The following is a 26,072-nucleotide window of genomic DNA, read 5'->3' as shown; positions in this document are numbered from 1 at the left end:
TTCAGTTCTTGTGGGTCCAGTGGGTCAAAATTGGCCAGTTTTTAATGCATACAATGACTCTACATATTGGCCAAATTTAAACTCTCTGCGACCTCCAGAACCGGAGATACAGAAATGCACTTAAAAACATTTTTAAAATACAGGATTATAATGAAACATGGGAACAGGGGAACATACATTTTCCTGACATGACAAGGTGTAAGCCACATTCCTGGACCGCAGTCCAGTTAACCCCTTGCCTCCCTGGTGAGGGCAGGGGGTGGCCATATGGGGTGCAACCCCTTTAATACCGGGCCAACCCCCTCTCCCTCTACAATGATCCTTTAACATTGAGTGTTCCATGGTTGTGACTGGTTGTGTGATCTTGGCATATATGTTTGCAGAGTTTGCAGTGTTTGTTGTTGCACGGTTTTGTGCCATTATCAGTGTCTTTAAGTTTGTTGTGAAGTTTTCTGCTGGCTAATTTCTATTTGAGGTTTGGTGGTTGCCGGAATGCAAGAATGGGAGGGTTGGGAAAGATTTATTTTAATGTCGCATCCTCTGCCAGCATGGGTTGCAGATCTTTAATTATTTTTCGTATACCCTCTAGGGTAGGGTTGTATGTGGCCACTAGTGGTATGCATGTGGTAGGTTCTTTCTGTCTGTATTGTAGCAGGTTTTCTCGTGGGGCTTTTAGTGCAGATGTAATAGTTTTGGCAATAGTCTTTGGTGTGTATCCCTTCTGTCTGAACAATTAGGTCAGGGTTGTGAGATGCCTGTTTCTGTCTTCAGTGTCAGAGCATATGCGGTGGTATCTTATAGCCTGGCTGTGCATGATACCTTGTTTGGTACAAGGTAGGAGAACATAGTTCAGTAATAGTGCTCTAAAAACCTTAGATGTTGGACACACACACACACACACACACACACATACACACACACACATCATGCACACCACTTTGACACATGTGACCATAAGGTCACTTCCTGTGGCACCAAAGGTGACAGGTTGGAGCAAGATAGACTTAAGCATGCAGCTTTTCTGTTGTGGCCCAGCATTGTGATGTGCTTACCTGCAGACTGCAGTTGTGATTGCAAGTTCATTGCCTGGTCTGTCTGTGCAGGAGGAAATTGTCAGGAATCGGCGTTCTCCTCGCTTCCCACACAGAGCACCCCCTCTCCGCAGGGAGCCCCTGGACCCACAAAACAATCCTGCCTTACCGTCCTCCACGGCTCCTCGCCCCTGCCGCCGTCGCGGGATCACTCCTCTCGGTGATTCCTCTGCTCAGCGCCGGGCGCGCCCACGCCCTCCTGCACGCACTCCTACACGCACGCCAGCCTCAGACGTTATGTGCATGCATTCCCAGCTTACAGAGCACACGCCTAACAGAGCACTTTTAACCACTGCACCTGCAGTGAGGCGTCGCCCCCAAGCATCACACAGTTCCATGCAAATCAATGATTACACTCAGCTGGGCTGTAACACCTCCCTCCTATCAGGGAGGACTCCTTGCAGTCCTCCAGGCCTGCCCCCTTTTCCCATTGGCCTGCCCAGCTTTATTATGCCTGTGCTTCCCATCACTCGTCGCTCGACATAGTTCTGTATGGAAGCATTTGACTACTCTCTCAGTGACTCCTCAGGTATTGACGCGGATTGAACGACTACCCCCTCTGGCTCTCGACTTCGGCTCTACTTGGACTTCGTGACTTCTGGCATCCCTGTAACACGGCTTATACCTTCGATCATCCGCAACTCACCTATTCCTGATCTTGGCAACGGCAATAGCTACTCCTCCTCTACTACCGGTACCGGCAAGTATTGTCTTCATTACTATACCTGGCCTGGCAACATTAACACCACACTTCGGACGCGCTCCCTTTGCTGCGGGTGCATGTATCCCTACTTCCCACCTCAGCACAGGGGACGGGTCTGGTCTGCGGGCAGCACCGGCGTAACATTATGTCGAGCCCACAAGATGCAGACCAGACCGAACTTCAACAGTTTCTCTCTAATCTGCTTCAGCATAACCGGGCCATGGCGGATCAAATTGTGACACTTACATGCCAGGTCGCAGTACTCTCAGACAGGGTACCGACCGCGACCCCGCCAGATGTAAGCCCCCACTCTGCAAGCGCATTTAGCAGCTCAGATGTAAGGATTCCTCCCCCCAAGCCTTATGCAGGTGAACCGCAAGATTGTAGGGGTTTCCTAAACCAGTGTGAGGTGCAGTTTGAAATGGCTCCCCATCTCTACAATACTGATCGCAAGAAGGTAGCCTACATTTATAACCTCCTCTCTGGCAGCGCCCTGGCTTGGGCTTCCCCGGTTTGGGAGCGACGTTCTGACCTTACCCAAGATTACCCGGCATTTAAAGCCGAGTTTCAACAAGTGTTCGATTCTTCCGCTCGTCGGGAGATGGCATCTTTTTCTCTCCTCCAGATCACTCAGGGACGGCGAATGGTGACGCAGTATGCTGTGGAATTCCGGACTCTAGCAGCCGAGACTAACTGGGGACAAGAGGCTCTCGTCTCAGTGTTCTGGCAAGGCCTGGCAGATCCCATCAAGGATGAACTCTCTCGCCAATCCAGGCCAGATCAATTGGAGGTCCTCATTGATTTGGCTGTCCGAGTGGATCAACGTATCCAGGTACGCCGCTCAGAGCGTCAGCGCACTCGCGTCCATAACTTTCAAGTTCCGTTCTCCAGTACTCCCAGCAACACTCCTGCACTGGAGTTGCCAGAGCCAATGCAATTGGGGGTACAACGCATCCGCACACCGATACGGCAGTTCCGCTACGCCGGGGGATTGTGTTTCTACTGCGGATCCATGGAACATCCATTCGGGAGTGTCCACTGCGTCCGGGACGGGAACACCCAGTGAGTACAGAGGGGCTTTCTCTGGGTGTAATGTCTCCACGTCCCCTTTCTAAAGGTGAACTCCCTAAGAAACTTACATTTCCAGTCTCCCTTTCAGGCGATAAGTTCAAGACTTCTACCGCCGCTTTCATTGACTCAGGAGCTGGAGGAAACTTCGTGGATCTTGAATTCGCCAGGTTAAACCGCATACCACTCGTGAGAAAGAAGGTTCCCATCGCACTCGTCGGTATCGATGGACGTCCTCTTACCCCGGCCCACATATCCTTAGAGACGGCTCCCTTGCTTCTGTCCTCACATCTGCACAAGGAGATCTTAGTTCTCGATGCCATTCACGCTCCTGGGATACCCATCACCCTTGGTCTTCCTTGGCTACAGCTTAACAATCCTCTCATTGACTGGACTTCCTCTGCCCCCATTTCCTGGAGGCCGAGGTCAGACGAGACTCATCAACTGCTGGCCAATACCTCTGTTCCCGAAGTTATTCTACCTTCCATTTACCATCAATTCCGGGACGTTTTCAATAAGGTACAGTCAGACCTCTTGCCGTCACACAGGACTTACGATTGTCCGATCGATCTAGTTCCAGGTTACTCTCTACCCAAGTCCAAGACCTACCCCTTGTCGTTACCAGAATCTCACGCTATGGATGAATATATCCAGGAGAATCTCAAGAAAGGCTTTATTCGTCACTCCAATTCCCCAGCAGGGGCTGGGTTTTTCTTCGTCAAGAAAAATGATGGGTCGTTGAGGCCTTGCATCGACTACAGGGGTTTAAACCACATCACTATTAAAAATCGTTACCCCCTTCCCCTTATTACCGAACTGTTCGATAAATTACAGGGGGCCAAGATTTTTTCCAAGTTGGATCTACGTGGTGCCTATAACCTGGTGCGCATCAGGAAGGGGGATGAATGGAAGATGGCCTTCAACACGCGTAGTGGACACTACGAATATCTAGTAATGCCGTTCGGCTTATGTAATGCTCCCGCTGTCTTCCAGGATTTCATCAACGACGTCTTTCGTAAGGTACTCAATATTTTTGTTATTGTATACTTGGATGATATCCTGATTTTTTCCAAAGATCTCCAGGACCATATACGCCACACCTCCTACGTCCTTTCCCGTCTCCGTGAACACCATTTGTACGCCAAATTGGAGAAGTGCACCTTTCATACGACCTCTACTCCATTCCTGGGGTATATCATTTCCGATGAGGGGTTTATGATGGACTCCGGTAAACTTCAAGCAGTCACTGAATGGCCAAGACCCAACTCTCTCAAGGCCATACAACGTTTTTTAGGGTTCGCTAATTACTATCGTAAGTTTATACGGAGTTTTTCCACCATTGTGTCACCCCTCACTGCGCTCACCAAAAAAGGAGCTGATCCTTCTGCTTGGTCACCCGAGGCTATCTCCGCCTTCGAGACACTCAAGGAAGCCTTTATATCCGCACCTATTCTCCGTCATCCCAACATCGAACTTCCCTTCGTCCTGGAGGTCGACGCTTCTGATTGCGGCGCTGGTGCCGTTCTTTCCCAGAGACCCACGCCCCAAGATAAGTTACATCCCTGTGCATATTTTTCCAAGAAATTCTTGTCTGCCGAGAGGAACTATGACGTGGGTAACAGGGAACTTCTGGCCGTGAAGATGGCTCTTCAAGAGTGGAGACACCTGCTCGAGGGGTCAAAAGAGCCGTTTACTATTCTCACGGACCACAAGAACCTTCTTTACATAGAGAACGCTCGATGCCTTGGTCCACGACAGGCTCGTTGGGCTCTTTTTTTTTCTCGATTCGATTTTCACCTGTCCTATATTCCCGGGACCAAGAACGTAAAGGCAGACGCACTCTCCCGTATACATTCTTCTGAAGAGAGGCCAGAGGAATCGTTGGAGACTATCCTTCCACATGAGAGGATTCTCGCCACGTCTACTTTCAAGAATCTTGACAAGATTTTGCACTCCCAGAGACGCATTTCCAAGGACTTGGTCGTTCCCGACAACAAACTCTTTGTACCATCCAAATTTGTTCCAGAGGTCCTGTCTTGGGGTCACTCCTCTAAATCTGCAGGTCATCCAGGTTTTAAGAAGACTACTGATCTCATTCGTCGGAATTTCTGGTGGCCAAGGATGTCTCAAGATATTCTGGAGTTTACTCGCGCATGCCCCACGTGCGCTCAAAGCAAGACTCTCCGTCAAAAGCCTCAGGGTTTTCTGTTACCCCTTCCAGTTCCCGACCGCCCCTGGTCCCACATTTCTATGGACTTCATCGTGGAGTTGCCCAGGTCCAGAGGAATGAACACTATCTTGGTGGTCGTGGACAGGTTCTCGAAGATGTCCCATTTCATTCCACTTAAAGGATTACCCACCTCCCCCGCCCTTGCTGATATCTTTACGGAGCAGATTTTCCGGATTCATGGGATCCCTTCGTCCATTGTGTCTGACAGAGGTTCTCAGTTCGTATCCAAATTTTGGAGAGCTTTCACGAAGAGATTGGGCATCTCTTCTTCCTTCTCTTCCGCCTATCATCCTCAGTCCAATGGACAAACGGAGAGAATCAATCCGTGGAGAAGTACCTGAGATGTTTTATATCCGATTTCCAGGATGATTGGGCTCAACTCCTCTCTTGGGCAGAGTATGCCGTCAATTCTGCAAAAAACGAGTCCACCCGGGAGTCACCCTTCTTTATAAATTATGGGTTCCACCCTCCCTGTCTTCCCATCCCCAACATTTCTTCTGGAGTACCAGCCGTAGATGAATGCATTTCTTCCCTCCAAACCGCATGGTCCAGGATTCAGTCTACCCTTCTCAACTCCTCCCGCAGATCGAAATTACAGGCCGATCGTCGTCGTCGTTCGGCGACCAGTTACAAACCAGGGGATTTGGTATGGCTCTCCTCTAGGAATATCCACCTCAAGGTACCATATCCTAAACTGGCACCTAAGTTCCTGGGACCCTTCCCTATTTGTGAACAAATCAATCCTGTGGCATTCCGGCTCCAACTGCCACCCAGTATGAAGATTCCCAATGTCTTTCATGTGTCTCTCTTAAAACCATTTATCTCCAGTCACTTCTTTCCGGATCAGACTCGTAAACCGGATCCCATTACGGTACAAAATAACGAGGAATACGAGGTTCACTCTCTTTTGGATTCTCGCCTATCCAGGGGTCAGCTTCAGTTCTTGGTGCAGTGGAAGGGCTTTGGCCCTGAAGAGAGATCCTGGGTACCTTCAAAGGACATTCATGCCCCGGCCCTTCTTAAGTCCTTCAGGAAGAAGTTTCCAGAGAAACCGTTCTTGGACCGTCCTGAGGCCATTCCTGAAGAGGGGGGTACTGTCAGGAATCGGCGTTCTCCTCGCTTCCCACACAGAGCACCCCCTCTCCGCAGGGAGCCCCTGGACCCACAAAACAATCCTGCCTTACTCCAATCCTACCGTCCTCCACGGCTCCTCGCCCCTGCCGCCGTCGCGGGATCACTCCTCTCGGCGATTCCTCTGCTCAGCGCCGGGCGCGCCCACGCCCTCCTGCACGCACACCTACACGCACGCCAGCCTCAGACGTTATGTGCATGCATTCCCAGCTTACAGAGCACACGCCTAACAGAGCACTTTTAATCACTGCACCTGCAGTGAGGCGTCGCCCCCAAGCATCACACAGTTCCATGCAAATCAATGATTACACTCAGCTGGGCTGTAACACCTCCCTCCTATCAGGGAGGACTCCTTGCAGTCCTCCAGGCCTGCCCCCTTTTCCCATTGGCCTGCCCAGCTTTATTATGCCTGTGCTTCCCATCACTCGTCGCTCGACATAGTTCTGTATGGAAGCATTTGACTACTCTCTCAGTGACTCCTCAGGTATTGACGCGGATTGGACGACTACCCCCTCTGGCTCTCGACTTCGGCTCTACTTGGACTACGTGACTTCTGGCATCCCTGTAACACGGCTTATACCTTCGATCATCCGCAACTCACCTATCCCTGATCTTGGCAACGGCAATAGCTACTCCTCCTCTACTACCAGTACCGGCAAGTATTGTCTTCATTACTATACCTGGCCTGGCAACATTAACACCACACTCCGGACGCGCTCCCTTTGCTGCGGGTGCGTGTATCCCTACGTCCCACCTCAGCACAGGTGACGGGTCTGGTCTGCGGGCAGCACCGGCGTAACAGAAATTAGTCACTCTCATGAATTAGGTCGAGACCCACGGGAAAGGTTTTTGCCGGAATTTACAGAGAGGTGGGGACTAAATTTGACCTGCAACTAAGTTCTATTGACCTGCCATTGGGAGTTGTCAGCCTACTATTTTGTGCCCGTGCAACAGACATATGAACTAGGGTACATGGCGAATGGGACTACATGACTATTACTGACCATTGGGTGTGCTTTCCTCCCTCTTGGTAAATGGGTGTGTTGGAAGTGGTGGGAGCAATACTGATGCCAATTCCTATGTGTTGCTGAGTAAGCAGTAGCAGCACTTATAGGAGACCTAGCTGCTACCCTAAGTATAACGAGTTTGATCAGAAGGTGGCTCATATTTTTTTTAAATTAGACGGGTTATATTGAGTGTTGGCTTTCTCTGAGGAGCTTGGCATTTGGGCTAGTGGAGATAATGGAAACAATCTGTTGCCAGCATTTCATCAGAGCAACCTGATTCAACATCCCTGCTTTGTCTATGCACGCAACTTGAGTTTCTTAGAGCCGTATTAGGAGGTACAGAAAATATTATTAGCATCTAGAGAAATCTGCCAAATTTAGCTGCTCCTAAATAGCTTGTAATATCATATTTTAAGACCAGCTGCTAACAACTCTTGGGCGTTTAACTCTGAATCAGCTCCTGAATCCGGAAATAGTGATAGTGCAAATAACGCCACCGCTATTTTTGAGATTAAGTCCAAACTCTAAGTCGGGCCAATGGTAACATGAGATTTGGGAGGGGTGTGCTTTTCTCTGGCTACTCCCTTTTGTGTGGTCATTGTGCTTTTACAGCCATGGCCCTCTCTCTTTCCCTCCTGATATCTTTATTGGCCCTTTGATGAGGACAGGATTGGGTAAGAAAACACTGGACTTAGCAAGCACTACACCTTCCAGATGCCCTTAAAAAATTATTTTCGTTGGATGACGTGGAAATAATTTTCACCAATTACTTATTGTTTACCACTTTTGGGTGTTTGCAAACCATGGAATCCTAATTACTTAATACAAAAGAAAAAATAATAAAGTGGGGATTGTCCCTTTAGCTGTATATGCAAATATCTTGTCACAAAATAAAGTAGATTTAGATACCAATCAGCAACAGCATGCAACCCATTAAACATATTGGTTCCATTGATTCACGTTGGTTTTAGGTGGAGGGCATCTTAAAAGTGAATGGGCTTAGTACATGTAGTATAGCTAACATTATTGTCCATGGTAAAACGTCAAGTAGGCACATTGTATAAACATTTTCCTATATGTTTACATAGTAAGTCTATGCTGTTTATGTGTATTTATTGTAACCCACTGCATATGATGATGATTATAATATTAATAATATTATTATGCTTCAGGTCCAGACTGCCAAGCCAATGGTAGATACCAACAGTCCTCAGACGTATGTCCATCTTAACCTGAAACTGAAGAAGCTGAAGGTACATTTTATATTTTACTATAACAACATCTTATAAATGTTTGCATAGAAATAGAATAACTTTGAACCACATTTTCCTTTTTGCTTATGTGAATAGCTAGAGGAGGAGCGTCTGTCAGTTATTGAAAGGGACAACCATTTGTTACTGGAGAAGATGTCAACTATCATGAGAACAAAGGGGAGGATCGACAACAAAAATGATTATGAAGCCAAAAGGTAGTGTATCCCATCGCCCTGATTCCTCAGCACTCAGGACAGGAGGTAAAGTTACACTTGGAGTGTGCTGATCTCACATCTAACACAGAACAACCTTTGGATGAAAAACAAGCCAAATTAAAGCACTCAGCAATGATCACCACATTGTTTGTTTTTCCATTTTCATCACAAATTCTATTGGATGCCTTTAATCCACAGACAGTAAAACCATTCTTCTTGTGTGAGCGACCTGCAGAAAATAAAAGGATAAATAAAGGTTCAGCGCATGGAGATTTTGCAGAAAGCAAATAAAGCTTTTCAGTGACTCTCTTTATACACACAGCAACTTTGTTGAATTTTCACTTCTTAAACAAATAACCAGTATAACAAGCGCATATTGTACAGCTTTGTAAATACCATGCTGGCATAGATTATACATCATATTGCACATGTATTTGGAACGGATTAAAGGAACTAATATAAAGCAGGTCCTTCTTATTTTTAGTTCAAGTAAGCCTGACATTTTATCCTCTATTGTTCTCACTGTTCAGATGAGGAGGAGGAGGAGGAGGAGGAGGAGGAGGAGGAGGAGGAGGAGGAGGAGGAGAACAGGGGCATGAGGGCCTGATTTTGTTAAGTAATGGGCAAAACAAAAATGGAGAAGCTCATTTGAATATAAATACTTTTTTAGTGAAATTGTAGGTGTGTAAATGAAACAGTAGTTCTAGTTCATACCCATGCTTCCCCTCTACTACCTAACTATCATTGATTGCAAATTGGTCTCTTAAACCATTTTGGTGCCGAGGAGACCTGCAGTGTTGGCTAGAGTAGCTCATTGATAATGTTACTGCTATTGAAGTGGGTGAACACGGTTTGTGTCAGCTCCTTGTGAGCTTGGGCAGGTCACTTAATCTCCTTGTGCGTCATGCACCAGAATAAGGTCTTCAAGGCAGGCACTCATTTGTTCTTGTGGATATTGCTTTAGAGAAGCCGAGTTCTCCAAGGGTAGTATCCATGTTACTTACGTTATGAAGACTGTTTTGGTGCGATCCGAGATACATGAATTTCCTCATCGCTGTTATTCCTGCCACAATTTATTTTTTGATGCACTGTACAGTATGGAAGGATATATGAACATATGCCGAAGTACTAGCACTACTGTACACTTATTTGTTCTTATTCTGTATCGTGGGAATAGCACTTGTCATGGGAGACCAGGACTTTTAACACCTTTTAACCGGGATCATTCTATTGGCAAAACAAGGTAGTGGAATAAAATGTAGTTTATTCGGGTAAACCCTCGTACACACAATGAATATACAAAATACAGACAGAATACACATTTACTGGAGATCTGGGGTCAAAAACTAGCCTCAACTACGTGCAGGGCGCCTGCTTCGGAAGGCTTACCCTGACTGGGAAATCCCTCCCGGCTTCCTGGTCCTCTTTCGGGCTAAAAACTTTAGCCGCGACCATTATGTTCTATTTTCAGAACTTGGACTTAGCGTCTGACTTAGTCTCTGCTGGGCAGGCTTTCCTAGCTCCAAAGTTGAAGCTGGCTTCTCTGCTCTTCGTAACAGAGCAACTTTGAAAAGCCTGTCCTTGCATCACCGACTTAAGCGACAGGATGGTCTGGTTCTTTGTCTAGGCCGATCCATTACATACCCTCCGCTGTTCTATCTTCAGCATGGAAGTCAGGGCGGTGACCAGAGCGTGGGAATTCCTTCCCACTAGCCAATAGAAACATGGCCTCATGTCTTGGCTGACGTCAGAGGAGGAGGTGTGCTAAGCCGACTCGAAAAGCCAGGTGAGCGGGAAATACGAATTAGCCAATGGGAAATGCGCCTACGAGCTGCATCTTCCCCCAGCTAACCCATTGCCACCCGCTGGGCAGGCTCCACCAGGTCTGGCAGACCCAAAAGGTGTCCCCACAAGGTGCCCTTTGTTCTCCGGACCTGGAAAATTGCCCTTGCCCTCTCACCAAACAGGTTTGTCACCTCGGGACATCCTCTTTCCTTTGAACTCCGATGTCTATGCAGACATCCTGGCACCTATGTAGATGCCCAGCCTGACTGCATAGAGATTTATACAGTATGCAGAAAGCATTTTAAAACATGTTTTAATAATGTATATGTCTTGGGGAACCTTATACCTGTGAGGGAAATGGGTGTGGGATACTTGGGCTTGGAAACCAGGATTCTAGGGGACACTGTGTAGCCCTGATGTAATTCACCTCGCATACCCGCAAATCATGCCTGCACGTCAGAGACAATTACAGGACTACCGATAACTTTGTCCCCTGAACTCCTGCAAATAATACGAAGGCATTTCGACCCAAATATCCCACCTAAAACTTACATTCCAAAGTTTTATATTTCTGGGGAAAGGGGAACAGGTAAAACCCCAAACAGGTCAGGTTTTACCTATACTTTGCCTGGGACTACCATAACATACCCCGTCCTTATCTACAGATGGGTCCCTGCAAATCATACGCGATTTGCGGGTAAAATACCAGTACTACCGGCTACTCCGGTCAGCAACATTTTATACAGATTTTAAGTCTAGTTGCCCACCAATATCCACCCTTAAACGCCCGTTCCCAACGTCCCTGTTCTGCAGCTATCTCCTACCAGGGGACCTAACCACACATGGCATCCCTAGTGTATGAGCCTACAGATGACAGTAAAATGGGAACAGATGTATAGGGAAACATACCAGAGTGCATGAATAGACCCAAGAGCTGACACTTCAGCCCTTGACACACGGTTTTAGGGGCAGCCAGCCAGGCTTCACCTTTATTTATGAAAGCCGGCTACCCCCTACCGTCACAGCACTATCTTCCGGAAAGCCCCATTGTGCCTGTAAATCTTAATCTACAGCGCTATGTACATTGCCAGCACTACACAGGAAACAAAATACAATACAAAATATATTTTAGGAATATAAACGCAATATTTTAGACACATCATTATTTATATTCAATTACTAAAATATATACTGTATATTTTTTATTTTCCTAACCAGTTTAAACAAGGAGAAACGAGAACAAGAATTGTTAAGAGTGTACAGAGAGAATCAAACCATTCTGGATAGAATTTCAAAGTGTGAGCCTCAGTATCGGGTTGAAAAGTGGCATGAAGACTGGGTGAAAGCAGAAAAGTACATGGACAGTATTGCCAGATACCCGCGGGGATGGTATCTCATACGTCAAGGAAAGGTAATGTGAGATTCTGTCCATTCTGCAATATAATAAAAATGACGTTCATGAAGTTAACTGAAATAATGAATAAAATAGTTGAAACAATCAGTTGGTGTTACCAGTGCCGTCTTAACGCTTGGGCACACTGGGCAGTGGCCCGGGGGCCCCACGAGCATAGGGGCCCCATGCTAATCTACTGTATGCACAGACCAGAATTTAACACTAATTTTCCGATCACCCGCTGTGAAAGGTTGAGTCCCAGCCTTTTTATTTAAGGAAGCAGCATCAGAACCTGGGAAGAATGAAAGAGGCTTTTGCTGTTCTCTGAACCTTCTTTTTATTAGGTATTCCACATTCAGGTGTACAACAACCAGTTCCCCCAGCATGATGTCTCCAGCCACAGAGTAGCCAGCAATATCTGCATTAGAAAGTTTGCATCCTCATATCAGCAATAAGGCGTGCAGAAAGCGACAACCTCATATCACATAGCAGCAACAAGGAGTGCAGAAGGGGGGGGCCCCAGGGAAAGAAACCCCCTCCCTTTTATTACTGGTTAATTAGGACAAAACCAAATGAAGTAAACCACACAGGGGAGTTGTCTCCCAAAACTTACACAATTAGCAAACATAATATACTTCATCCATCATACAATTTTCTATAGCAAGCCCCAAAAACAGTACCTTTCACAAACATCCTATGCATGTCTTTACTCTGCAAAATAAATGACATTCAGTATCACTTACCTTAACCCCCCCCCCCCCTCCCATACCATGGTATAATCTACCCTGAATGATATGCAGGAAGGAAACGCCCTCTTCCTTTTTAACAGAGACTGCCCCATGGCTGTGTAACATCAAACTGTGTTTAACATTAACCATACCTGCATTATACTGACTGACCTCAGGACACCACATTAAAGGTTAGTAAAGTTTCAGATAAAGGAAACAAAAAAGATCGTTGGCCCAGCAAAAAAAAAACAGAGAAAGGTGGTGCACTTTTTCAGAAAGCAAACATGCATTTATCTTACACAATAGTACAAGCAGCCTTGTCACACCACCTCAACATTCAAATCTCCCGCTAACTCGGTAAAAGGAGAAAAAATATGACTTGTAGTGGAGAGTTGGCAGGGCCCAGTGCACTGCTTTGCCCGGGGGCCCATAATGCTGTTAAGACCTCCCTGTGTATACTGCAGTCAGGCTATATTCTGTGTCAGTGTATACTGCAGTCAGGTTATATTCTGTGTCAGTGTATACTGCAGTCAGGTTATATTCTGTGTCAGTGTATACTGCAGTCAGGTTATATTCTGTGTCAGTGTATACTGCAGTCAGGTTATATTTTGTGTCAGTGTGTAGTGCAGTCAGGTTATATATTCTGTGTCAGTATGTACTGAAACGGAGTATAACCTTACTGCATTTTACACTGACATAATATAACCAGAGTGTATTGGTGCAATGCCAGGTCACATTGTTGCCCCACCACCAACCCAAAATACCCTACCTCTGCCACAATACTGACAACACCCCTGCTCATAGGCTGGTTCAATATACATCTCCTTGCTTTGGAAGACTTGAGTCCTATTCAAATAAATTAAAAGAAATACTTAATACGCCTTGTTTAAACAGACTTCCTTCATTGCCCGTTTCATGCCCGTTAATGTTTTCAAAACTTTTTTTTCCTCTCTCTTTACAGATGTCAAAAGAAAAAAGGAAGTCATCTAAAAAAGAGTCTGAAAAAGTCAGCACAGCTGAAGAAGAAAGCGTGAATGGAGAAAGTGAAGAAGTAGAGAAGGACGAGTTTGCAGGAAAAAAGGATGGAAAGAAAAGAGATGACGCAAGCAAAGGGGAGGCTGCGAACAGCAAGGCGGACAAAGCTAAAGAGACAGATAGCAAAAGAAAAGGAAATGTCACATTTACAAGTCAAGCCAAGGAAGATACCAAAGAAGAAGGAGCGATGGAAAATGAGACTAGGGAGGACAATCTAGTGGGAAGTGAAGATTTTGCAGGTGGAAAGGCACGAAATGAAGACGACACTGGCAAGGAAGTAAAATCTGAGAAGCTGGAAAATGAGAAGACAGGAGCGGGAGAGAGTGAGAAAGAAAAAGAGGAGGAGTAGAAGGAAGAGAATGAGGGTGAGACACATAGGAGATGAGGAACACTCAGATACAGATTAACATATTATAGACTATGCTGTCTATCTGCCTTCTATCACTTCTTACTTGATGTAATCCCACATAGAACCCCAAAAAATTAACTAACGACAGTGATATGTTTAATAGACTATAACTAGGCGATTAGTACGTTTGTCCTGTGAATGTAGTGCGTGTGTATTATATATTTATATACATACATATACAGTGACGAGAAAATGTCTGAACTCTTTATGATTCTCACATATATCAAACCTAAAATGTTATTAGATCTTAATCCAAGTCCTAATAATAGATACAGATAACCTGATCAAACAAATGACACAAAAATAAAATTTTTCAACATTTATTTATCCACAAATATTCAATATCCATGTGTGAAAAAGTATGTGAACCTTTACATTCAGTACCTGGTGGCGTCCCCGTGAGCAGCAATGACTTCAACTAAGCATTTCCTGTAACTGCTGGTCAGTCTCTCACATCGGTTTTGAGGAATTTTGGCCCATTCCTCCTTACAGAACAGCTTCAACTCATGACCCAGTTTTGCTTAAGCTCACAGACGGATGGCCTGATATTCTCCTCTAAAATCTTCTGATATAATGCAGAATTCATGGTTGTGTCAATGATGGTATGCCATCCAGGTCCTGAGGAAGCAAAGCAGCCCCAAACCATCACACTCCCACCACAATGCTTGATGATTGGGATGATGTTCTTCTGTTCGAACACTGTGTTTGTTATTTCCAAACATAACGTTTCTCATTGAGGCCAAAAAGTTCTACCTTTGACTCGTCTGTCCAGAAAAAATTGTTCCAGAAGTCTTGTGGATCATCTATGTGCTCTTTGGCAAACATCAGACCAACAGCAATGTTCTTTCTGGAGAACAGTGGTTTCCTCCTGATTATCCTTCCATGAATACCTTTCTTGTTCAGTCTTTTTCTGATAGTTGAGTCATGAACACACACATTAGTGAAGGTGAGAGTAGCCAACAGATCCTGTAATGTTACTCTGGGGTTCTTTGGGACTTTATGGATGATTTGCCGGTTTGTTCTTGGAGAGAAATTGGTAGGACAACCGCTGCTCCTGGGTAGAGTGACTGTGGTCTTCAACTTTTGCCATTTGTAGAATATCTGTCTGACAGTGGATTGGTTTAGCCCTAAATCATTAGAAATTGTTTTGTAACCCTTTCTAGTCTGATGAACATTAATAACTGCTTTTCTGAGGTCCTCAGAGATTTTTTTTGATCGTGGCATGACGTGTTTCCACACACCTGTATGGTGAAGACCAAACAAACAAAGTTTCTGATCTTTATATAGGGTGGGGCTTCCCAAACTCACACCTGAAGATTTACCTAATTATTTAAACACCTGATTCTAATTATGCCCTTTAATTTAGCTGATAAAACCACGGTTTCCCTTACTTTTGCACATACCGACTCTTAATTACTCATTGTTTGTCTAATTCATACATCATTTTTAAAAGACATGCAATTGGTTAATATAAACCCTATTGAATATTTAAGAAAACACTGGTTTTGATTCAAGAAAGTTTTCATGGAAAAACTATGGAATTTCTGTATTTATTATTGGGGTTCACAAACTCCCCTCTCCTTCTCCTCTTTCTCTCACCTCACTCCTCTTCTTCTCACCTCACTCCTCTTCTTCTCACAACCTCCACTTCTTCTCACCCAATCCTCTTCTTCTCAACCCCCTCCCTTTCTTCTCAACCCCCTCCTCTCAACCCTCTCCTCTTCTTCTCAACCCTCTCCTCTTCTTCTCACTCCCCTCCTCTTGTTCTCATCCCACTTCTTTTCCTCTCCCTAAACTCCTCTCATCCCCCTCCTTCCCCTCTCACTTACCTGGCTTCGGTGGAGCAGGGCAGCAGAGGGGGAAGGCAGTGGACAGCAGAGGAAGAAGAGGAGGACTGAAGACCATGGGAGCGGAGCGGAGCAGCACAGGAGGTAGACATCTGGTGGCAGGAGAAGAGGACCCATATAAGTGGAGCAGCGCCGCAGAGGAGTTAAGACAGCGAGCAGCGGTGGCAGCAGATGAAGAGCTCTGAGACCATGTGAATGGAGCAGGAGAACGGGCCAGGGAGGAGTTGCGCTGTAGCAGCGGCAAACACCGTAAGTCAGCTCTGCTCCTGTGCCGCCCTGCTCCGCTGAAATGGTCCTCAGTGCTCTTCTCCTGCTGGCTGCTGCCTTCCTCCTCTGCTGCCCTGCCCCACTAACATGGTCCTGGGTCCTCTTCTCCCGCCGCCAGCTGTCTTCCTCCTGTGCCGCTCCACTACCATGGTCTTCAGTCCTGCTCTTCTTCATGCCCGCCCTACTCATCAGCTGTCTAATATCAACTCGCCACGGGAGAGCAGACGAGTGTATTTGTGGAGCCCTAGCTTCTGAGGTTGTCATGGCACCTGGGCTCTGGGGAGAGCTATATTTTAACTTCCCAGAATACTTAATATTTCAAAAGCTTATATCTCCTGAACATCACAAAGGACTTTTAAATATAAAAAAAATGATGGGAAAGGGCAAGTATAGATCTCTTAAAGTAAGTAAACAAATATGCACAAAAACAAAATCAATCAGCATGGGCTCATGTTTTAATCTTTTCAGTGCCGGGGTGCAGCGCCACCTGAGTGCCCCCGTCCTTCCACCTCATGTGACCACTCCTGTAGCGATCATGTGACATGTTTAGTCCCTAGATACAGGAAACAGAAGTGGAGGTGTTCCACGTACGTTTCAATCATTCCCTATATCAGTGTTTCCCAACTCCAGTCCTCAGGGAACCCCAACAGGTCAGGTCTTAAGGATATCCCTGCTCCAGCACAGGTTTGTCAATCAGCGGCTCAGTCATTTTGACTGAGCCATCTGTGCTGGAGCAGGGATATATTAAGACCTGACCTGTTGAGGTTCCCTGAGGACTGAAGTTTGGAAATACTGCCCTAGAAAAGATTTACCCAAAGGACACTGAAAATGTTCATATCTCTTCTGCTCGGTTCAATGTGCATGTGTCAAATAATTGTTTTCATGGAAGAAAGAGTATTCAATCAAACAAAAACAAAAAATAGAGTCTGCAGCTTGTGGGCGTGTTGTGATGTGACCGTTACTTGCAGTAGAATTATATTTTCCATTAGTGAAGCGGTTACCCTGACTTTGTCTGGACACCTGCATTGCAGGAAATGACTCTGAAACAAGAGACCTGTGCTTTGGGCGCTTATCTGCTGGCATCTCTTTGGTATACAATCAAGCATGGGTGTATTATAAGAAATTTGTTTTTCTTGTGCTGCATTGTATATTAACTATTTGAGTACGATTGTGCATTACAAGCCCATTACAAGCATTAAGAAAATTAGATTTTTTTTTTTGCATTAAACATGAATCTTTATCTTTAAGTGGTGTCTGATTTTTCTTTAATCAAACAAGATCTACCTTTTGCTGTCATCTGACGTTACATACTTACTTAGTGGGCTCTCTTTGCAAGGCCGTTTGGCACCCAGCTGGTTAGAAAAACAGAAATAAATGCATCTAATCTTTGTGGTGCTTACAAAATTGCTAAGGTCTCAAGGGATCATCATACAGTAAAAAGTAAGTAAGAAAAGTGATAATACACATGCACGTCTAACACATACCTCAATACTATCCTCATACTGTAAGAAAACCACAAGCCTGACGTGTGCACTGCATGATGTTGAATGTGCCAGACACGCCAATGAAATGTGAACCAATATGAGCATAAAAAACTGAGCCAGGCTTTCACATATTCACAAGTTAAAGCAGCAGTCCAAGTTTAAAAAAAAAGTTGCTTGACCAATCTGTTCTCCTGTGATCGATAGGCGAAGATTCGGCTCGGGGTTCACTAAATGGCTGTCAGTTCAGCAGGAGGACCCAAGATGCAAAGTTCTGTGGGGAAAAGCATGTGACCAGGCAGTCACTAGATACAATTGGTGCACTGCTAGAGAGAGGGCTGGGCTCGAAAAGGGGTGTGTCAGAGTGTTTCAGAAGAGGAAAGGGATGTGACTTTGTAAATGGTTGCTCTATAGAATCAAAATGCTTACTAAAAAATGTCATTCAGACGTGTTTTTTTGTTTTTTTTTTAATTCTCATAGTACAGAACAGATTTATTTAAAAAAACAAACACACATGTAGGGTATTGCTTTTTCTGCATCTTTAAGCACTGTCTACAAGTATTAGATATATCATACTATATATATATATATATATATATATATATATATATATATATATATACACACCAAGAAGTACGTTTTATTTCCAGATATAATTTCTTCAATGTCCTCTGGTGTCTTACCCGGAGCAAAGAAATTCAATATTGATGCAGACAAAAATAGCCCGAGAACATTTTGCTTCAAAAAGGTGGGTCCACCTATTGTACTTATAGTCTGTGTCTCCTCCACACTTCTTCTTTACAGGGCAAACCTCTACTGTATATTGTGCCTCTTTTTAACTATCTATATGTAGGGATGTCTCAGTTTGCTTCTACCTTCGCTGCAGGAAGTGTTAGGAAGGTTCCGCAGCGGCCCGGCAGCACAGGGCGCCGCCATGTTGTTGCGCAATAGTCAGGAGCGGCTGTTAGAGCGGAGAGGGTTCGTGCATGCGCAGTGCAAAGTGCGCGAACGGCTGGCCAATCAGAAGAGGCTTAGCAAGTAAACTACAACTCCCACGAGCCTCCGCGAAGTCACCTGACGCCAGGGAGCGAATAGGGGTGCAGGGATTGCGGGAGGCAGGAAAGGGAAGCGTGGGGGAGAGATCACGCTAGTCCGAGGGCACCGGAGGAGCAAGGGGAGAGGTAGTGTGTATGCAGGGGGTCAGTGACCCACCTGCATAGGCCAGATTTCCCCTCAGGCCCCAGAGTATTCCCTGAGTCACCATAGCTTGTGGTGCTGCAGGGACGCCCTATATTGGTAGCGACACATGACCCTTACTGCATAGACAGATGGGGACACAGTGTTGCGGAGCTGCGGTTGGTGACAGTCGTTTGGGCCCAGGCTGCTGTGCATCATCCACTACTCGGGAGAGACTGCGCTGGATCGGCGGATCCTTTGTGAAGTTGTTGCCGGTCACCACAGTGACCAGAAGGTATTTACGAAAGTGCACCAACACCGGTCAACAGGCGCTGATCCCGCCTTAGGGAACACTCTTTGGGGACACTAGGTGGAGTGACCAAAGGACTGAGCCTATATACATATCTTTAGTTATATGGACATGGTGTGGGGACACGCGGTGATGGGACAGAGACATTTCTCCTTATGGGAGTGGCCGAGCCACAGGTGTTATATTGCAAGTCATCGGTTAATGATATATCATGTGTTATGTGTGTTATTGCTTTGCCTATAAGATAAAGTTCTATCAATGCTTAGTAGTAAACAGTTTCAATCTGATGTGTGTTGCTATTGTTCTTGCCTAGGGGAATCTCACTCACTGGGGATCCTGGGTAAGTGGAGGCGCTGCACATACTATTCCTATTACCCCAGGCTCCCAGCTAGCGGAGGCCCAGATCTCCCTGAGCCAGCAGGTGTGTACAGTACCAGTAGACACTCTAGAGCGTAGGAAAGAGGGCTACATATACATAATATCACAGGTGAGTTTTAATTTGATTCTTTTGAACATCTTTTCATTGGTCACATTCTACTTTCAGCATTGTACGCTTACACAATTTTGTTTCTTTTAGTTTACTACAGATTTGTTTTTGTTTACTACAGACTAGAGTTACGTGCCCCCCCCCCCTGTCAGCGGTATTGCGGGCCCCCCCATTTCACACTTCACTCTCCCCTCTATTTACCCCTCTCTTCCCATGTATTTTTCCCCCCTCTGTCTCACACCCTCTTCCTCACTCACCCCCTCTCACTCTCCCCCCTCCCACCTCACATGTATTTATCTCCCCTGCGTCTCACTCTTACCACCTCTTTTCCTCACTCCCACCCTCACACCCTCTCTTACTCGCCCCCACCTTATGTCAATTACCCCACTCGCACTCAACCCCCCCCACAAAATACATACCAAAAAACCCCACCCCAATACATAATAAAAAGACCCCCACCCACCCCCTAATATATAATAAAAAGACCCCCACCCCATACATAAAAAAACCCCAACCCCCAATACATAATAAAAAAGACCCCACCCCCAATACATATAAAAAGACCCCCACTCCCCCAATACATATTAAAAAGACCCCCACATCCCCCCAATACATATTAAAAAGACCCCAACTCCCCACCAATACATATTAAAAAGACCCCCACTCCCCACCAATACATATTAAAAAGACCCCCACGCCCCCAATACATATAAAAACACCCAACCCCCAATACATAATAAAAAAGACCCCCACCCACCCCCAATACATATAAAAAGACCCTCACCCACCCAATACATAGTAAAAAAAAGACCCCCCCAATACATATTAAAGCCCCCACCCACACCCCCAATATATATTAAAAAGACCCCCACCCACACCCCCAATACATATTAAAAAGACCTACACTCCCCCAATACATATTCACACTCCCCCAATACATATTCACACTCCCCCAATACATATAAAAGACCCCACTCCCCCAATACATATGTAGCCAGGTCACCCTTTGCTCCCTTCGACCTCCCTTGGAGCCTCCGTTGCCACGGACGATGGCGGGTACTGCCGGAGGCTCGGAAGGTGGGGGCCGAGGAGGGAGCAGCGCGTCTTCCCCTGCAGGTTGCCGGTTGCCGGGGACGCGAGCGGGCCATTGCTACGGCCGCGGTCGCGTCACTAAGGTCCCGGCGGCTCGGTAATCCTAGCGCCGCCATTGCTCTGAGCGTGGCGCATGCGCAGGGGACAGCTAGCGCAAGAGGCCCCCGAGCAGCTCGTGCATGCGCAGGAGGAACCCCAGAGTTAGGGAGAGTCGCGCGAATGCCAGAGCAGAGTAGGGAAAGATTGAGGCGGCCCCTATATACTCACGCATGCGCAGGGCAAGTGCGCACGCAGTCCCAATGTGTTTCTAGGCTCCATGGGACTACAACTCCCATGGGGCATAGCGAGACAGGCACCAGGTGCCTCATAGGAGCCAATAGGGCTGCAGGATTACACTGGGCCAGAAAGAGATACATTTCGCGGGCTTGGAGCACGCTAGTCAGAGTCAGGAGCCCAAGGAAAGAGGTAGGGTGCAGGAGTCAGGGACTCCCTGCACTAGGCCAGCGGCCCTAAGGTCCAAGTCAGCCCTTATTCCCCACCAGGTTAGTGAGTGTTGCCAGGGACAGTCTCAGGTTAGGGACCCCTGTCACTTGCTGTAGTTAGAGCTGGGGAATAGCGAGGGACAAGTGGGCTGAGTGTTAGTCTGCAGAGCGTTGCGCGTAGTATGAGGCAACTGGGGGGTTCATAGCGGTAACCAATCCGGGGAGCCATGGCCCAGGGCCCGTGCTACGAGTAGGGTGGGTGCAGGGACCTACCTGCATAGGATAGGCACCCCGCATGCCCTAGGAGTTTCCCCTTAAGCCACTTAAGGATGCTGTGCTATAGGGACGGCCTATAGTGCAGTGTTTGTCACGTAGCTATATCGTCAGATAGGGACTCAGCGGATGCTGCGGTTCCAGTGACGGAGTTCGGACCCACGTTGGGGTCCACAGAGAATATCGCCAGGATAGGATCAGACGGATTCATCGCACGTCTGACCCTTTGTGAAGCGTTGCTGATCCCAGCACCGGAGTGCTCGGCAGGTATCTACAGTTCTAAGTGCACCAACGGGCCCTTAGTGTAACTGTGACTGCGCAGTCACCCACTGACTCTCTGCAAGAGTGCGGGACATTGGGTGGAGTTTCTTTGGACACTGGGTGGGATCACCTGGTGTTGGGGAAGCGTCCTGTGCGACGCAGTAGGTGTCTCCTCTAGAGAGGGACACAGGTTATATAAAGGTATTGCCGTGATATGTTATATTGCATGTTAGTAAAGTCCTTAGTTATATTACATCCTGTCTAAGTGATTATTGTGATTGTCCTGCGAGGAACCCCTCCCCCTCTATTGGGAGCCATCGCAGGTGGAGGCGCTGCACCTATTGTAAGTGGTTGTCCATAGTATTGTAATTGCCCCAGGTTCCCCGTGGCGGAAGCTCATCCCTCCTGTGAGCCAACAGGTAACGCACCACACACACCTGGTAACACGTATGTTCTCCGCACCCACACCATATCTGCGATTGGGGGGGGAATACCCGTTAAATTTGGAGGCGCTGCTGAGATAGACCTGGGGTGCCCTGTTTACCATTTTTTCAAATTGTTCCATTCCTATTTTTGTGTCCACCATGTTTGTCAAGTCTGGACGCGAGGTCCTTGCCTGGGCTTTGAGGCAAGATTTTAGTCCCCGCCGTGTGGTGGCCGTCGGAGGCCATCCCTCACATATAACCACGCAGGAGGTCTGGGGGCATATGCGTAAAATCCCCGGGTGGACGTACACCTGTCCATTAGATGTAGATCAAGACCCCACCTCCCGGTGGCGTTCGATGCTTTTTGTGGTGAACTCAGAGTGGGATATATGCCTGTCAGAGTCCCCCGCCACTTTGTTTATGCCCGGGTGCCCCCCTGAGGGTTACCCTTTAGTATACGCGGACCCCGCACCCTGGCAACTTCCCCCAAAGTGAGCAGCATGCGCGTGGTACCACGCTCACGGTGCAGAATGAGATTGCAGAAATATGTCCGGGATTGGCGGGAAATCCTAAGCCCCGCCCGTGCAACACGAGTGGCTTAGCACCAAGCCAGAACGAGTCCTTGATAGAAAGCGCCCCTCCCTTACCGTCCACCAGGGGGAGGGAGCACAGTGAACAGCAATCAGCAATTTCTGTTCCCCATAAGGAAAGTACAATATGCAGCGATGTACCCCCTCTGCAGTTTGAAGTCTGGCAGGCAAAAGCCGGGGAGGTATCCATTCTGTTGTGTCAGTGCTTACAAGATGACATTAGCATGTCTGGTGGTACGGCGTATGGTGTATTCCAGCACATGGTAACATGCAAGGTGGAAAGGGAGAGCGAGGACGGGTGCATACGGTGTGTCTGTAACAAATATGACTGCACACGTTGTACAGTGGCCTGGGGAGACAGGTGTAAAGATTGCGGGGCACAGTTCATGAAGCCTGTACTGCTGCCATCTTCAGAATTTTCCAGTAAAGAAGTTGAAGTCCCATCGGTGGCGATGCGCCTACCGGCGAACCACCCCAGCAATGATACAGAGGAATCACAGGGTAAGGTGTCTGTACCCCCATCTTCTTTTAGTGATTTCAGCGACCAACCACTTGTGGTGATGCGCCGGCCGGCGGACCACTCGAGTGAAGTCATCGAGTCAACGATTTCGGCGGATACAGAGCCTGAGGTGGGCCCGTGTGCCCTAGAGGAAGTGTATCCAGATGTTGTGAATCCTGATATGGGCCCGTGTGCCATACCACGGCCAGTCCGGCCTACAGAGGTACCATCGGTCCCAGGCTTGGGATCAGTACCTGTTGACGACGACAAGGGTGAGTTGACTGCTCCAGGGGTGTTGAGTGTGAGCCTCCAGGTGACCGCGGAGCACGATAGCTTCTTAAGTCTGGACACCAGGGCGAATGGCTCCACTCGACATCGCGTCCTGGCGGAGGTGTCCCCCCTAGAAGATAGCTGTCCCACAGTGCGAGTGGACCAGTACCCACTGCCTATCGTTCCCGAAGAAGAGAAACCCATCGCAAGCCAGCAGAGTGGTAAGGAACCCCCTTGCTCCCCACAGGCTCCGATGGAGGTGGCCGTGCAACAGGTCAGAGTTACGGTTCCTGATCTGAGTGAGAGCCCGTGCGCTTCAACCCAAATGGTCCCAGGACTGGGATCCAATCCTCCCGAGCTTAAGGACAGTAAGTGGACTGTCCCAGAGGTGTTGTGGACGAGCCCCAAGACAGCTGAGGTGGGAACTGACAGCGTCTCTGAGGACCTGTTGGCCACCGTGAATCACCGCAGTGGTAAGGTGTCTACCCTTTACCCCCTGCCAGGTGAAGCAGAGACTTTGAGTAAAGAGACAGTGTCCGATTCTCGCTTCTCAGTGGAAGCTGCGCACGTATGTAGGGACAAGGACTGTGTGGCAAAGGATCTAGTAGAAGTTGCCTCCTTTGCGCTCAAAGAGAAGCGACCCATTCGCCAAGTAGTGGACCGCGGGAAAGGTCCTGGCCGCCTGGCCTGCTGCTTCCAGGCCCTGGATGACCAAGTAAAGGTTGGTTTGAAAGACACTGTGCTATTCCTTCCACCAGGGGGAGGAAGTAGTACTGAACCAGTGACTGTTATCCCAGAGTGTGCTCTCCGAGAGATTCACACCGGGGAGGCTCACGGACGCAAAAGTGAGGTACCCCCACCTGATCAGTTAGGGGCACCCCACAAATTGTCTCAGCAAGCAGCTGATACTCAGCTGGCCTCGGGTAATAATGGGTGTGATGTGTCAGGTTTCAGGGATGTTACAGTTGACCTGCTAAGTGTATCAATTATGCCATGCAATTTTTCATTGTGTAAAATTGTGCCAAGTAATGTCGTTCCCAAAGCGAGGGCGTTGGGTTTTTCACCAGGGGGAGAGTGTAGCCAGGTCACCCTTTGCTCCCTTCGACCTCCCTTAGAGCCTTCGTGGCCACGGACGATGGCGGATACTGCCGGAGGCCAGCGGCAGACCCGACGGCCATTCCAGAGGGTGGGGGCCGAGGAGGGAGCAGCGCGTCTTCCCCTGCAGGTTGCCGGTTGCTGGGGACGCGATTGGGCCGTTGCTACGGCCGCGGTCGCGTCGCTAAGGTCCCGGCGGCTCGGTAATCCTGGCGCCGCCATTGCTCTGCGCGTGGCGCATGCGCAGGGGACAGCTAGCGCAAGAGGCCCCCGAGCAGCTTGCGCATGCGCAGGAGGAACCCCAGAGTTAGGGAGAGTTGCGCGAGTGCCAGAGCAGAGTAGGGAAAGGTTGAGGCGGCCCCTATATACTCGCGCATGCGCAGGGCAAGTGCGCACGCGGTCCCAATGTGTTTCTAGGCTCCATGGGACTACAACTCCCATGGGGCATAGCGAGAAAGGCACCAGGTGCCTCATAGGAGCCAATAGGGCTGCAGGATTACACTGGGCCAGAAAGAGATACATTTCGCGGGCTTGGAGCACGCTAGTCAGAGTCAGGAGCCCAAGGAAAGAGGTAGGGTGCAGGAATCAGGGACTCCCTGCACTAGGCCAGCGGCCCTAAGGTCCAAGTCAGCCCTTATTCCCCACCAGGTTAGTGAGTGTTGCCAGGGACAGTCTCAGGTTAGGGACCCCTGTCACTTGCTGTAGTTAGAGCTGGAGAATAGCGAGGGACAAGTGGGCTGAGCGTTAGTCTGCAGAGCGTTGTGCGTAGTATGAGGCAACTGGGGGGTTCATAGCGGTAACCAATCCGGGGAGCCATGGCCCAAGGCCCATGCTACGAGTAGGGTGGGTGCAGGGACCTACCTGCATAGGATAGGCACCCCGCATGCCCTAGGAGTTTCCCCTTAAGCCACTTAAGGATGCTGTGCTATAGGGACGGCCTATAGTGCAGTGTGTGTCACGTTGCTATATCGTCAGATAGGGACTCAGCGGATGCTGTGGTTCCAGTGACGGAGTTCGGACCCACGTTGGGGTCCACAGAGAATATCGCCAGGATAGGATCAGACGGATTCATCGCACGTCTGACCCTTTGTGAAGCGTTGCTGATCCCAGCACCGGAGTGCTCGGCAGGTATCTACAGTTCTAAGTGCACCAACGGGCCTTTAGTGTAACTGTGACTGCGCAGTCACCCACTGACTCTCTGCAAGAGTGCGGGACATTGGGTGGAGTTTCTTTGGACACTGGGTGGGATCACCTGGTGTTGGGGAAGCGTCCTGTGCGACGCAGTAGGTGTCTCCTCTAGAGAGGGACACAGGTTATATAAAGGTATTGCCGTGATATGTTATATTGCATGTTAGTAAAGTCCTTAGTTATATTACTTCCTGTCTAAGTGATTATTGTGATTGTCCTGCGAGGAACCCCTCCCCCTCTATTGGGAGCCATTGCAGGTGGAGGCGCTGCACCTATTGTAA

The 26,072-nt window shown here is 47.9% G+C and overlaps 1 protein-coding gene across 1 annotated transcript in view; it reads left to right on the top strand.

Annotated features, from left to right (window-relative positions):
• The window catches only part of CFAP97D2 (CFAP97 domain containing 2), a 38,962-nt gene extending 21,559 nt beyond the window's left edge, over positions 1-17,403 (top strand). Inside the window, exons 2-5 of the mRNA XM_075590458.1 lie at positions 8,403-8,483; positions 8,580-8,698; positions 11,702-11,894; positions 13,566-17,403. Of these exons, the coding sequence (XP_075446573.1) occupies positions 8,403-8,483; positions 8,580-8,698; positions 11,702-11,894; positions 13,566-13,988 (816 nt within the window). The 3' untranslated portion in view covers positions 13,989-17,403. The remainder of the gene's footprint in view (positions 1-8,402; positions 8,484-8,579; positions 8,699-11,701; positions 11,895-13,565) is intronic.
• Positions 17,404-26,072: the final 8,669 nt, after the last annotated feature.

This window comes from Ascaphus truei, chromosome 3, assembly GCF_040206685.1.
Source record: "Ascaphus truei isolate aAscTru1 chromosome 3, aAscTru1.hap1, whole genome shotgun sequence".
Classification (NCBI taxonomy): domain Eukaryota; kingdom Metazoa; phylum Chordata; class Amphibia; order Anura; family Ascaphidae; genus Ascaphus; species Ascaphus truei.
Note: the sequence above shows the minus strand (reverse complement) of the source record. Positions and strands in the feature narration are given on the sequence as shown.